Source organism: Protopterus annectens, chromosome 6.part0 (genome assembly GCF_019279795.1).
Source record: "Protopterus annectens isolate FY-2018-M chromosome 6.part0, PAN1.0, whole genome shotgun sequence".
Lineage (NCBI taxonomy): Eukaryota > Metazoa > Chordata > Ceratodontiformes > Protopteridae > Protopterus > Protopterus annectens.
In genome coordinates, this window is record NC_056737.1 from 1080901179 (window position 1) to 1080917227 (window position 16049).

The following is a 16049-nucleotide window of genomic DNA, read 5'->3' on the forward strand; positions in this document are numbered from 1 at the left end:
GCAAAGACATTCAGTACAGTACCCCACTTAAGTATAGTTGACAAACTCATCAAACTAGGCATAAACCCCTAAATAACTCTCTGGCTTACTGGCTGGCTCACAGACAGGACCCAGGAAGTCAGGATTGGTGATACCACCTCCACTAAGAGGCCGTTCACCAGCAGGGGTACCTTAGGGTCCGTGCTGGAACTGCTTCTATTTGACAGCTACTTCTCAGAGGTAAAGGCTTTTGTCAAGGAGCTTTGACTAACCAAGTTCACATATGGCTGAAAATTGGGCGCTATCATAGATTCCCCCATGACACAAAATATCTTACAAGATGATTAGTGTCAAAGTCATGGACTAAAACTCAATCCCAACAAATGCATTGTAGTATCTTTTGGGAAAACTGTCACCCAGGCTAATTGCTCCATCTATAAGACACCCCTAAGAGTTGACCTAGTAGGTGGGGATTTGGGAACATTTGTGTCTACAGATATATATATATATATATATATATATATATATATATATATATATATATATATATATATATACACACACACACACACACACACACACACACACACACACATACACATACACACACACACACACACACACACACACACACACAGATATATATATTTCAGAATCATTAATAATTATCTTTAAAGCAGATTGTTAACTTTTCGTGTGTTGGTGTTTTATAGTTTGTTTTTTTTTTTCATTTCTGGCTATACACCTGATGCTAAAGCAGAAAGTGGTTTGAAAAATAAAACAAAGATTATGAAGTTTTATTTATTGATTGGTTAAAATTTCAAAACACAGTTGCAAAAATAAAATGTTATCATATGCGTACAGGATTTTAAAAGTATTTAAGAAATGAAAGAAAAGAAAGTAAATTTCAAAGAAGTATTTCATCCAAATTATTATGTGCCAAATTATGACATGTTTTTGATGTCTTAGTTTTATTGTTGACTTAGTTTTCCTTATGACCACACCCACAAAACGATGTCAACTTAAGTACTGAATATGATTTGCATACACCAGTAAAGCATTATGGGTAACCAACCCCCTCATTCTTCTTTAGATTGTCAGTTGCTTACCTATATTATGGTTTCAGTAATAAATCATCAGTTTTCAGGGTGGGGTGTTCCACCTGTGAATCATAGATGACAAATTGTCTTTCTAAAATATAGGACTTGCTTGTTATTGCAATTAGTTTGAAGAAAAAAACTTTTACACTAATTTAGGCAGTGAGGTATTACTTAGTATGAAAAAATAACAGCTTATACACTAACTTAGGAGGCATTGCAGGTTTAGTCTTTGATGATGTTCATTCTCCAGGGGCTGTCCTTATCAACAAAATTAACTGCAAAAATAACATACTTTTTATAGTGCTGTAAAATTTGATATTGTGTTTAGTAAGATCACTCCCATCTCTAAAGTTGTATTATTTATATTTGTTATAGTAAGTGTGATAATATACTTTAAGTAACAGCAGAACATTTGTGTTACAGTAACATCATGTGGTAAATACTGCATATAGCCAATACAAATGCTAGATCCATCCAGATAGTCTTACAAATTATAGTGTATACCTCTCTTATTACAGGAGAGTAACAGGGTAAAATGACAAAAAGAGCAGTTATATTTGTGGCTTAAACAGTAATAAAGTTCAGTGATCCACTGTTACTAGTGATTGAAGAGCAAACTATAATAAAAGGAATCTTACTTACGAACACTGCGATTCCTGTGAGAATGGCCAGTGCTATGACTATTATGATAGCAGCAAACCCTGGTGAAATGGTTTTCATGTTGATGCGAGGAGGCTCATTGTCAAAAAACAGTACCAAGATTGAAGTTCGGTCAACTTCCAGAATCCGATTATCCACTTCTAAGGAAAATTTGCTCCTTTTTAGCTGTGAATAAAGTAATTTTATAAGCAGGGTAACCTCTTCTTTCACTGGAAGTTACACAATAGTTTCTTTCACTTTGAAATAAAACAGCAGTAAAGTACTTAAAACATTAAACATGCCCTTGTGCTACACTGTTTTTTCCCCATTATATTATAAGCACTATGAACAATAAGTCAGAAACACCAATATACATGCCTGTTGGGATAAAAGAAGAAAGTAGAGATGTTTACTTGCCAACAAAGAGGAAGACATTTTGTAAGATAAAATCAAATATGCACCTGCTGGGATAAAAGATAGAAGTAGAGAGGTGACATTGCAAGATGATTACTTATTAAGAAATAGAGCAACATTTCAGATCAATAATTTTGGAGCACAAATGAAATTGCATTACTAAATAATGGCTGGATAAAGGGACATTTGGAAAGTCTTTACCTAAACAATGGCCAGTGCAAATGGTCATGTGTTGCTCCAGAAATGAGCAGTACTCCATACAGCTACTGGCTGTAAATGTGCTATGAAGGAAAGGAATGGCTCACTAGAGACAGGAAGAGACTTTAAAAGTGTAGATTATGTGTTAATATTTAACTGTTTGCTATATGATACCCATCACTCACTACTTTTCAACAGTTCTGGAATCCACATCAGTGTTATTTGGTCCAACAGAACCATTAAGAATATACTTATGTTTTATTTGTACTTATATGTTAACCAGGTAACTGTATTTGTAAGATGTAGTACCTTTTCTCCCATGACTGAAGCTTAAACAGTAAGGGCAAGTACAATATACAGGGACAGTTTAATGTAGCCAGTCAACCAATATGTTTATGGGTGGTGGAAGAAAATGAGTGTACCCGTGGAAACCTTATCCTCACAGCTCTGTCACTGAAACACCATGCTACCCTTCAACTAATATTTATTTTATTCTTTTAACTGGATAAATTCACTGAAAACAGGTGACTCTCTAGTTAAGTGACTTGCTCAGTCACACAGTGGGCAAATGGAAGTGGAAAGAATCAAACCTTGTACCCTTTGATTACAGGAAGCAGCTCATTAACATTTCAGATTTTTAATCTGTGCTAACTGGGCGGCCACAGTGGTGCAGCGGTTAGCGTTGCTGCCTTACAGCAAGAGGTTCTCCAGTTCGATTTTCGGCTGGGGTGTCTTCTGTGCAGAGTCTGCATGCCCTCCCCGTGTTCGCGTGAGTTTCCTCCAGGTACTCCGGTTTTCTCCCACATCCCAAAGACATGCAGTAGGTGGATTGGACACTAAATTGGCCCTAGGTGTGAATGTGTGCTTGTGTGTGCCTTCTGTGGAAGGTTGGGCGCTGGGCTGGCAACTCGACACCGTAAAACTCCACTGCTAATCATGAGCAGACAGATGATCTGCTGCAGCGACCCCTAACTGGGAAAAGCCAAAAGAAGAATCATCTGTGCTAACTGAAGATCTTTTTAATAAGTCTTTTTCTAATATGTCCTAGATGATCAGGAAGGAATTATAAATCACAATAGCTGGCACAGAAATACGTCTTTGGTAGTTCTTTTCTAATATGCTATAGATGGCTTTGCAATCCAGTGCACAAACTGGTGTGAATGAAAACAACAGTCTCACATTCTGAGAGAAATATGTAACTATCTAGATCTAGTTGACAGAACAGAGATGAAAATGTTATTGTACTTCTCCAGTCCAGTGGATCTTAAGACTACAAACAGGGATGAAAGCTATTCCATCCCTACTTCATTAGATCCTACTGCATGAGAACGACATGCCATAAACACATAAGGTAGACCATATATGTTTCCCATCATATGCATTTTTTCTTTAAAATGTAATCTCCCCCAAACATAATTTTTAAACTTATCTACTGATTTTTCATCCTTAACATGACACATCTTTCATAAAACACTAGTTATAACACTGTGCAAGGACTGTGAAAAGAGATTACGAAAATAATTTTAAAAGGCAAGCCTGAAAATCCATTAAATTGTTTCAGAAAATTTAGGAATTGAACTAAACAGAATTAATACACTAAAATAGCATATTAATCCACTTTACCAAATCTGCAACAGCCAGTTTATTGCATAATTTCTTAATTACTACAGTTAAATGATCAAATTGATTGTTAATGTTCAGCGAATGTCACCTTTCCACTGATTTTGTAAATCTCTCCCTTGCATTATTTGGGGAAAGACATACTGCTAGCTGTAAATCAGAATAATTTAAAACATTAAATTAAAGGACAAGAGCATGCTAAACACATTTCATTTCACCAGAGTGTATTTATTTCCATATAGAATGATCTCAGTACTTCAGCATAATAAAAAAGCATGTTTTAGCACCCCCATGTTAGGGTTGGATGAAATTTTATTGCAGTTTCACTAATAATTTGTCTCTCTTGTGTTTAGATAATTTTGTTTACCACACTCAAAAGTGTCTGGCCAAGAAAAACACACATGGCAAAGTTCATTTAGCTCTTTTACGTCATTTCAGACCCACAGGGGCCATAATGCTAAAATTCACAGTGTTGACTATATATTGTCATTTACGACTGCATTTTCTCCCTCTTTCTCTCTCTCTTTCTTTCCTATGGTCATAAACCTGTTGAACATTTTGCAGTTCAAACATGAAAAAAAATTGACAATCACTGACATCAATTTAACTAATTAGCTGCACTTTGTAAGCCACAAAATATGATACTCTGGCTGACTGAGGGAAGGAAGGTAGATGTAAGACAGGACGTCAAACTTAGAAAATTCCACTTTTTAAAAAGGCTGTGTTATCTCATTTCTGCAAACACTTTTTTATAGATTATGTAACATATATGAAGGAAACAAATATGTAACAGTCACTGAAAACCAGTCACCGACAGTTTTACTGAGGAGTGTCAAACATAGTACTTAGCTTTACTTCCATTCTAATTTACTGAAACTTTGAAAAGACAAGCTAGACTATAGCAAATTAATCTCATCAGCTTGCCCTCACACTGCACTATGAGAAAAAAGGAGCTCTCCAAGAAAGCATAATCGCATCAGGATGCCTGCCCCACAAGGGATTTCAAAATTAGAAGGAATTAAAATATGTTTTTCTGTTGCAGGCTGGTTTGGATTATGTAGAACTTCATGACAAGTTATAAAATGTGCGTTTTGCTTCTGTCTATAATGGTCCTTTAAGCTTAACAAAGCTAAAATTTACTTGGAAGATAATGTTTTCTTAATGAGGGCATTTCACTCTACACCAACATGTAGTAAGCCCCAAGTTAAATGAAATAAGTATCAGAAGTTTAAGGGAAATATACCTTTGCATGAGGGTTGTTGTGGTGAGGCAAAACCCTAACAGAAAATTGTGTCATATAAAACATTCCCAAATGGGCATTTGACTAGATTTTCAACTATTTCATTCAGGAAAATTTTATTTTGAACGGCTATCTTAGCCCTTGTATTATTCAAAAGGAAGAAAATGAAAATCATATTGGCTATTAAATATTATTAGACATTATCACAAAAGACATGGTGCCATACATCAATATTTTAACAATTTGTGTCTGTTTTCTTTTTGTTTGTGACAAAGTAGAAAATATTTTCCTGTTGAATCCTACCATTAGTTAATCCTATACCTAATGTTCACCAAATCTATATTGTGATGCAACAATATTGTTGTGTATGGTAGAAGCTGTTTTAACACATTAGACACACTAATGATTTTTTTATTCACTACAATCTTTGAAAGTTATTCATTAAGATTATGTAGAATACATTGATTATCACTGCTGGTATGAATGGCATTAACAATCCACCAGGGTATAGCTAGACAGGAAGCAGACTGACATCAAGATGCAGACAGTGTCACAGGTAAATGTTGCCAGATATCAAGCAGAGAGGCATGTCTCAAAAACAAACATAATTAATATGTGGCATCTACTAAAAGCATCTAAGGGTACGATAGACCAGTAGCCTGCCAGTATTTGCTACAGGGCTTCTGATTTCTCACACAACTCAAGATTCCCTCATGAAGGAATGAAATTCAGAAATCTGTTTGCAACAGAATATATGCAGTTACAATGGTTACAATGAAAATATAGCTAAACAGTCTTGAACCTTAAATGTTACAGATGAATGCTTCATCAGTTCAGTAAAGAAATGTTGTCACCTGAATGCTGATAATCCAGCAGACTTCAGATCTTAGCCATAACACCATTAAATCCTAGCAGAAACAAAGAAGTACTATAAATGGAAGTAATATGTTTATGTGGAAGGCATGTACTCATAGCTGGCCTTACACAAGAATGAACTAGGGCACCACTTGGCTAGGAGCACCTTTCTAACCTTTGTTTATTTATTTTTTTAAAGTAAAGAAATGTGGCTCCACTTTTTACATTTTTCTTTACATAAAAATATAAATACATATATACATAAAAACCAGAAAGGTGCCACTGTTCAAAGCTGTAGTGCCTTGCAGGAGAGGTGGTGTGCACCAGGCCAATCAATTTGCAGAGTTTTCCACTCCACTCTTTACTATCACAAAATCTACCCAATTTGTAGATTACCACATACAAGGAAGTCCACAAATTTTCAAGGATAAAGAAAAGTATAGATTTATGGATGCTGCGGTGGTACGGCGTTAGCGTTGTTACATCACAGGAAGAGGTTCTCCCGTTCGATTCTCGGCTAGGCTTGGGAGTGCCTTCTGTGTGGAGTCTACATGTCCTCCCCACGGTTGGGTAGTGTTTGAAAGACATGCGTGCGTAATTGGGTGTGTCTTAGTTGAAGGTTGGGCGTCGAGCTGGCACCTCGGTGTTTCGTAAAAATCTACTGCCAATCATTAGCGGACCGGAGTTCTGCTGTGGCGACCCCTTACTGGGAAAAGCCGAAAGACAAACAACAACAACAAAGAAAAGTGGATATTTACAGTGAATGGATAACAGCAGCATCCAGAGACAAAATAAAATGTCTTTTTTTAAATCCTGCCAGACAACCAGATATGGGGAGTGGATGGATTTGCAGACCAAACTGAATACCTGTCAATTGTCCTTAATTTTTCAGACTGTCCTGAATTTGCCTCATATTTTTGGTTTGTTCCTTATAAAATCTCTGGCTGTTGGGTAAATTATTGAGCACTGCATTAATTAAACAATGCTAGACATTTGAGTTTCAGACATCATATCCTGCAGAATATACATGATATGCAAAAACTGATATTCTATCAACTCTCTAAGTATGCAAGATGTGCAGTATTTGAAGTGTGTCCAAAGTTTTGGGATTTGCCCCCCCCAGTATTTTTCTAGATTTGTTCCCCCCTTTTATAATAAGAAGTTGAAAGACTGATATAAGACACTGGCATATGAGCAGATAAACTGGTTGTACTTGCTAGGGCTGTCTATGGAGGAAGATAAAATCTGGTGTTTTTTTTTTCTTGTTATTCAGGTTTTACATGACTAATGTGATTAACTGATCATTGGCACAGCATAGTGAGTAGTATTGCCACCTTGCAGTAAATGGCAATGGCTGAGTTCTTATCTGAGGCGTGTATATGTATATTTATATATATATATATATATATATAGATATATATATATATATATATATATATATATATATATATATATATATATATATATATACACACACACACACACACACATATATATATATATATATATATATATATATATATATATATATAGGTTCATAGGTTCATAGGTTCATACTAGGCTATCTGCCCGAGGGCATTTACAAGCCTAGCCCATCGCTTTGTGGCTTACGCCACCCCTTTAGTATGGGGAACTATACCCATTATTTTGCTGTGCCTCTGTCGAGCAGTGACACTGAGGTAATCCCTGGGGTATATCTGCGATCTCCCATCCATTGGTCAAGATTTCTCTTGAACAAGGCCAGCGAGGTGCTCTGCCTCACATGTACCGGGATTCTGTTCCACAGCATAGGGAGTCTTTGGGTGATGAATCTATCCCTCCAGCACGTCCTATTAATAGCCGTGTCGAGGTTTAAGTCTCCCGCCCTTGTGGCTCTGATGGATCTAGATTTTTGAGGTGAAGCATATTCATCAAATCTGGGTTTGACATGGCCTTGTATGTTAGGCAAAGGTCACCTCTGAGCAAGCTGCGACTGAATAGAGCTGGAGTACTTTCAGTCGGGCAGCATAGGATAGACTTTTGAGACCCTTTATCCTTTTGGTGAGGAACTTTTGTGGCCTCTCCAGCTGCTGCAAGTGTCGGGTCAGATACATTCCAAATGGGGCATTGTACTCAATCATTGGTCTGATGAGTGATGAGTAAAGGGAGACTATAACCTCCCTTGATCTAGATGAGAATCCCTTCATGATAAGGTGGGCAATGTAGAAGGTCTTCCTAACTACTTTAGCTACATGGGTGTCGAATGACAGACTACTATCAACCTGGGTCCCCAGGTCCCTGATAACTTCTTCTGTGCTCAGTGGATTGCCTATTTGGTAGCTAGGGGTAACCTTGTTTTTCCCGAAGGGTATGACTATGCATTTTTGGCATTTAACTTTAGGTCGTGGCTCTGGCACCAGTTATCCGTTTCTGTGAGACCCTTCTGAAGGATATCTGTGTCAGATGTGTTTTCTACTATGGCGCCCAGTTTGCAGTCATCTGCAAACTTTGTCAGCCATAACCCTCCTGTGTTTGCTTGTACTTCAGAAAAGTAGATGCCAAACAAGAGTGGGCCCAGGACTGAGCCCTGTGGGACACCACTTGTGACAGGCTTTGAGTCTGACATGGCGCCAGCAACTCTGACCCTGTGGGTTCTGTCACTCAGCCAGTTTGCAACCCATCTTGTGATGTATGGGTTAACATTTAAGCTGATGAGTTTTTCAATGATACCCGAGTGGGGTATTGTATCGAAGGCCTTAGCCAGATCGAGGTAGGCTGTATGGACTGCCTTTCCTCATCAATGGCTTTGGTGACTGTTTCAAAAAGTCAACCAAGTTTAAAAGGCATGATCTGCCTTTGACAAAGCCAAACTGGGTTGGATCCAAGGTCTGCAAATTCCCAATGTCTTTATTTATGAGGTCCATTATGATCCTCTCCATGGCTTTGCAGATAAGGCTTGTCAAGCTAATGGGCGGTAATTACCAGGGTCGGTGGAGGCACCGCCTTTGTGAAGTGGGAGCACAGTTGCAGTGCGCCACTCCCTGGGTACGTATCCAGAGGTAAGACTTTGATTAAACAGCTGTCCTAGCTGTGGGTTTAATTCCTCATTGAGTTCGTGGAGCACACAGCCGGGACACCATCAGGTCCCATGGATGCTGTGTTTTTGCTTTGAGAGAGCAGTTCTCACTTGGCTGGAGATGTTTGGGGGCTGCAATCATTTGGTAAAGATATCTCCTGTTGGGGGGCGTGAGAAGTTTGCACTGAACCTGTCAGCCAGTATGTTGGCAATGTCTGTAGGATCAGTAATCTTCACATCATTTTGAACTAGTTCTGAGCATATCTGGGAGTTTCCTCCTAGGTTTCTAACATAGCTAAAGAAGGCCTTATGATTGTCTTTTGAGTCTTTAGCTATTTTTCTCTAAATTTGCTTTGGATGATTTTATGAGAGCTCTTAGTTTTTACTTATAGTGATCAAGGGTGTCTTACCTTTTAAGGATTTTGCTCTATCTTGTAGTAGCTTCCTCCTTTGTTGTAGAGTTTGTTTATGGCTGGGGTCCACCAGACTGGACGCTTGCCTTTGGTACAAAGAGTCTTTGTTTTGCTTGGGATTGCCTTATCCATGCAGTCCTGCAGGTGCTGGTAGAAGGCATTTGTAAGTGATTCAGCGGCTTGAGTACTGTTTTCCGCCAGCTCGGGGCCTTAAAGGAGACCACACTAGTCTTTAGAAGTGTGAAGTCGGCTTTGGGAAGTTCTTTACTGTGGTCTTTTTATTTCAGGTGGGGTGGGATGAGGACCTCCAGCGAGATTAGTTTGTGATCTGATCTCACCAGTGAGGGGTATACTTCCGTGTTGAACATTGTGCTCCCATGTTCGTGATGATGAGATCGAGTATGTTATCTCCTCTTGTGGAATGGTGACTAGTTGTTCCATCGCATTTGAGTTTATGAATTCCAGGAACTCTTGGGCTAGGGTGTTTGCGCTTGAGTAGTGTTCCCAGTCTATATTTGGGTAATTGAAGTCACCTAGTATGATGGTGTTTAGTGATACATTTATCGCCTCTAGTGTTTTCAGGAAGGCCATGTGAGGTTCCTGAGTTTGTGAGGGTGGCCTGTAACATGCTACTATTTGCAGAGCAGTCTTGCCTACGGTTAATTGCACCTGGATGGTCTCCGATGCATCATGCGTTGCCACCAGTCTTGAGGTGTGGGTGTCCTTGATGAATATGGATACCCCCCCTCCTTTCTTGGTATTTTCCTGATTTTGGGGCGGAACATGATATGAGGTAAAACCTGATAGCGCTGGGGTGCTCTCAGGAGCCTTGAACCAGGTTTCTGTCACAGCACAGACATCGATGTTCTCCATACTGAGAAGGGCCTCGAGTGCATGCATTTTGAGATTTAGACTTCTGGCATTGAGCAGCATTACCCTTAGTTTATTTCCTTTTTTGTGTTCTAGGGCGGTAGGTTTAGAATTTGAGCCTTGCCTAAAAAAGGCACTATGGGGTGGCAAGAGCCTTTGCCAATATCCGGAATCCCAGGGTGACAGGTGCAAGCCGCCCCTTGCGAGCAGCGTGGCTTGTCCAGCATGTCATCCCAGGCAGACAGATACTGGATCCCTTTGAATGACACCAGTGTTTAAGCCAATTGTTAAAGCTGATCATCTTATCTCTGTATTGTGGCATCATTCTTGGTGAAGGTAGGATACTGCTTAAGGTCAGGGTCATACCTGCCTGGGCTACATAATCAGAGAGCTCCTCAATGTCTCTTTCATGTAGTCCAGGAGAGGTACGCCTCAGGTCGCTTACACCAGCGTGGACAATGACTGAGTCATATTTGTACCTGCTGTTGAGAGACCTGAGTGCTTGCTATGTGGCGGATTCTAGCGCCCGACAGACAGCTTACTGTGACCTTCTCCTTACTCAGTCTGGTGAGCGGGACATCAGTGTGTCTGACTATGGAGTCACCAATGACTAGTGTGTCTGGCATTGTGTTTGGCCTTAAGGGCTGTGACTGTTTGACACTCTGACTGTGAGGTCTATGTGTTGCAGGTGTTGTGTTCTGAGGTGGTGGGTTTTTGGGTGTCTGCTTTGGTGGCCTCTGCTGTTTTGGTAGATTTTTGATCAGAGCCTCCGAGTATGTCTTTGTGTGTTTATGTGTATGATTTGAGGTTGTAATGGTACTATGTGAGACTGGGTCTATAGTGTGTGTGGTAACCTTCCCTCCTGACTGGTCTTGCCAGTCCTATGTTGAGAGAGCTCAGCCTCCAGTTTGGCCGTATAGTTGCATCTCGCATGTATTTGTGTTTTGTGGGAGGAGGAGATGTCTGTGTATATATATATACACACACACACACACATAGATATATATATATATATATATATATATATATATATATATATATATACACACACACACACACACACACACATATATATATATATATATATATATATATATATATATGTACATGGTTTCACTTTGAAGGATCTAAATTTCAGTATATCGAACCTCTGATCTTCAAAGACCAGAGGATCAAAGTGCTGAAGCATCAAACCTTGTGAATGGAGATTGCTGTACAGTGCAGAATGAAAACTTTATCATTCTGTTTACTGTAGTGCGATCTCAGAGTTGTTATATTTAAGTAGCAGGGGGTGTGGGGGTGCAGGGGGCTTACACCCCTGCAATAACATGAAATGAGAAGTTTTCACGTTTTAGTTTTTTTTTTTATCGGATCGATATTTCAGTACTTCGATCCTCTGATCTTCAACAATTAGGGGTTCTATATATTGAAATTTTGATCCTTCAAAGTAAATCCATGTGTGTGTGTGTGTGTGTGTGTGTGTGTGTGTGTGTGTGTGTGTGTGTGTGTGTGTGTGTGTGTGTGTGAAAAGTACTATAACCAGTTATTATCTATGAACACATAATATTGCTGGACACATACATATAACTCTACTGGGTAGCAGTAAAAAAAAGACAAGAAAATAAAATAAAATAGAAAACAAACAGTTGGCAGCTCATTATATTTCACAAATAGGACATAAAATGCATCACATAATAGCCACACCCCCCCAGTGTTTCTGGGGGCTTGTGGGCCCTCACATCTTAGACTATAAAAGTGGATTTTAATGCAGGCTTAGAGGAGGCTTTTATACCCAACTACACCTAGTTTAAAACCAGCACTGCTCAAAGGTGTGCACAGAAGGTTGCTACAGCTTATGTGTATGCATGTTTGGGGTGTGTGGAAATTGTGTGTTCAAGAATTCTTTAATTTTATTCACACTCAGACCTCACAGTTGTGCAGAGAAGGTTGCTGTAGCTTCTGTGGGGATGTAGACTGCATGGTCATTATTGCTTTAACTTTCCCCACAAAACACATGTGTGCAGAGAAGGTCACTATAGCTTCTCTGTGGGCAGTATACTGTTTAAAACAGCAACAAGTTGAAACACATTACCATGATCATTATTTTGTTTTCACTTTCCTCACAATCAAATATTAAATGTCTATACAGGTGGCAATTATTCACAGATGAATTAAGGCTGCACGGTGTTTCTATATGCCTGACAGCAACAGGTTGAAATACATTACTGTGTTCTATCTGGTCTTCCAGTTTCATCCAAGTCTGACACAGGAGTGGTACACAGAAGGTAAGGGTAAGAAGTCATGCTGTACATAAACTTGACAGCAGTCACTTGAAATATGTGACTCAATCTAATACTATAAGAATACACAAACAGTGGCTGTCATGTTTTTTTATTATTTTTTGAGGGAGGAGGGTAGAAGGTAAGTACTATTCCCTGATATGATTTATGTTTCCTTGCTGGCATTTTGTCTTCTCAATTAATTATTTTGAATGTTTTAATTAGGGTAGATCCCATTGCATCTACTTCAGCTTCAGACCAGGGTAATACAATAGATGCATGACATTATATACAAAGTGAACAACATAATGCAATATATGCATATATTATAAACAATGTGAATATCAGGGTTGGCATGTCAGCATAAAGGCAACAGATACATAAAATTATATACAGAGTTGCTGACAAAACAAAATATATAGATTATATATGGAGTGAATATCAGAACTGGCACTCCAATTTATTTTAAACACTAATGCATTTATTTTAAATGCCAGTTTATTCTGAATTGCTATTTTTGTCAGGAAAAATGTATTTTCTTCTCTGAAAGACAAAACAACACTGAATTTATTTTCTTGCTCATCAGTTTTATTCAGGCCATCATTAAACCAAAAAGTTAGGAAAAAATCTCTACAATATATACTACAGCGCCTATAAAATCCAGATCCCCAGGTTAACTTGCCTATTTATTCTACAGTTATTACAATGCACTCTTGGACACTTAGAGTCTGGTGAAAGAATGCAGGAAAAAGCAAAACTGAAGAGTAAGATTATTTTTTTTTTGGTTTATTTTACATGTTTGAAGTCCAGCTAGGCAGAAAGCCCTTTTCAGCAGAGGCCTGGGGAGAATACCTCCAATAAATTATAATAATAAGTTCAATCAACAAAACTGAGCTAAGATAAATACCAAATTATAAAGGTAGTAGTTCAGGTAATACAATCAGCAACTTATACAGGCAGTAGTTTGGGGATACAAATGGCAAATTATACAGGCATTATTTTAGGTAATACAATATTATCTATGCATTATGTACACTATTAGAATTGTTAGGAAGAGTACAGTAACTTAATTTGCAATACTTTTAGAGTAAGACATGGGCAGAGGTACAAAAGGCAATGTGTCACGCACCTTTTTATTGTTTTTATCTCGGTAGTCTGAATGATAATTTTTGTTAAGGCCATCATTGGATCAAAAGTTTGGGAAAAAAACATCTAGAACACCATAGATTCTAGGTTCCTAGCAGCGTCAAGATGCCTGGTTTATACATTTTTTCTCCACAGTTATTGCAGTGCAATTTTCGCTGGTTGGGGTGAATTAAAAGAATGCAGAAAAAAGACAAAAACTAAAACAAAATGGCCAGGATGGGTGAAAAGGAGAGGTACTAAGGGATATTTGTGGGGGGGTTGAGGGCAGTGGTCAGAGGGGGAGGCACCATGGAGCACTTCACCTATGGTGCCATTTCCGAATCATCTGAACAATATTTTTATATATACTTTATTTTCCCTTCAGTAGTTAATTAAACTTGATTCCTTAAATGATTCAGCCAGGTTAAATTAACTTGGCTGCCTCAATAATAACTAAATAATTTTTCTGGATAGATTTCAAAGATCCTGCTTTACAAATAGTGAAAAGGCACCATTAATACTGGGCTGTGGTTTATAAAACCACCTGAGAGATGTATATAAGCTTAAGCTCCAACAAGAAAATTTACAGCTGAAAAGTTCATGCTGAAAAAAAGAGATATTACCCAAGAGAAAGCTTTTCTTTGTAATCTGAGAAAGTCTGGTAATATTTCCCAAGAGGAGACAATGTTCTTTACTGTGAATAGTGATCTGAATTCCATGCAAATGGTAAAGTCTAATTATGTGTGCCTGCCTCCTTCTCAGTACTGCCCATTTGCAGATGGCTCTACCTACTAGTGTGTGGTTATCCTTTTCTGCATGCTCAGTGCTTTGTCTTACATCTACATTTGTAACCTGGTCTATCATAGTTTGCAGGATTCATTTAGAAACTTTAAGGGGACATCCTTTTCTGCATGCTTAGTGCTTTGTCTTACATCTACATTTGTAACCTGGTCTATCATAGTCTGCAGGGTTCATTTAGAAACTTTAAGGGGACATCCTTTTCTGCATGCTTAGTGCTTGTAACCTGGTCTATCATAGTTTGCAGGGTTCATTTAGAAACTTTAAGGGGACATCCTTTTCTGCATGCTTAGTGCTTCGTCTTACATCTACGTTTGTAACCTGGTCTATCATAGTTTGCAGGGTTCATTTAGAAAATTTAAGGGGACAGCCTTTTCTGCATGCTTAGTGCTTCGTCTTACATCTACATTTGTAACCTGGTCTATCATAGTTTGCAGGGTTCATTTAGAAACTTTAAGGGGACAGCCTTTTCTGCATGCTTAATGCTTTGTCTTACATCTACATTTGTAACCTGGTCTATCATAGTTTGCAGGGTTCATTTAGAAACTTTAAGGGGACATCCTTTTCTGCATGCTTAGTGCTTCGTCTTACATCTACATTTGTAACCTGGTCTATCATAGTTTGCAGGGTTCATTTAGAAACTTTAAGGGGACATCCTTTTTTGCATGCTTAATGCTTTGTCTTACATATACATTTGTAACCTGGTCTATCATAGTTTGCAGGGTTCATTTAGAAACTTTAAGGGGACATTCTTTTCTGCATGCTTAGTGCTTTGTCTTACATCTACATTTGTAACATGGTCTATCATAGTTTGCAGGGTTCATTTAGAAACTTTAAGGGGACAGCCTTTTCTGCATGCTTAGTGCTTTGTCTTACATCTACATTTGTAACCTGGTCTATCATAGTTTGCAGTGTTCATTTAGAAACTTTAAGGGGACATCCTTTTCTGCATGCTTAGTGCTTCGTCTTACATCTACATTTGTAACCTGGTCTATCATAGTTTGCAGGGTTCATAGGTTCATAGGTTCATAGGTTGGTACTAGGCTATCAGCCCTAGGGCCTATACAAGCCTAGCCATAACAATTCCCTGGCTATTTCTTCCCACATTATTTACTTTCCTGGACCCCTGTCTAGCAGGGCGACAGACGTGATCCCTGGGGTGAATTTCCTTTCTCCCATACAATCATCAAGGTTCCTCTTGAAGAGGTCCAAAGAGGCACTCTGCTTGACATGTATGGGCAATCTATTCCAGAGTCTGGGGAGTCTCTGGGTCGAGAACCTATCCCTCCAGCATGTTTTGTTTATTGTGATGACAAGGTTTAGATCCCTGGAGCATGTAGCTCTGAGGGATTGGGATTTCTTTAAGTGTAACATGTCCAACAGCTCTGGGTTTTACATGGCCTTGTATGTTAAGCAGAGATCACCTCTGAGTAGACAATATGCGACAGAGTATAGCTGGAGTTT

General features: G+C 38.6%; 1 protein-coding gene across 1 annotated transcript in view; it reads right to left on the reverse strand.

Annotated features, from left to right (window-relative positions):
- Positions 1-16049, reverse strand: part of LOC122803943 (epithelial cell adhesion molecule-like) — a 297939-nt gene that overhangs the window by 44183 nt on the left and 237707 nt on the right. The window contains exon 7 of the mRNA XM_044073621.1: positions 1722-1904. Coding sequence (XP_043929556.1) covers positions 1722-1904 — 183 coding nt within the window. The remainder of the gene's footprint in view (positions 1-1721; positions 1905-16049) is intronic.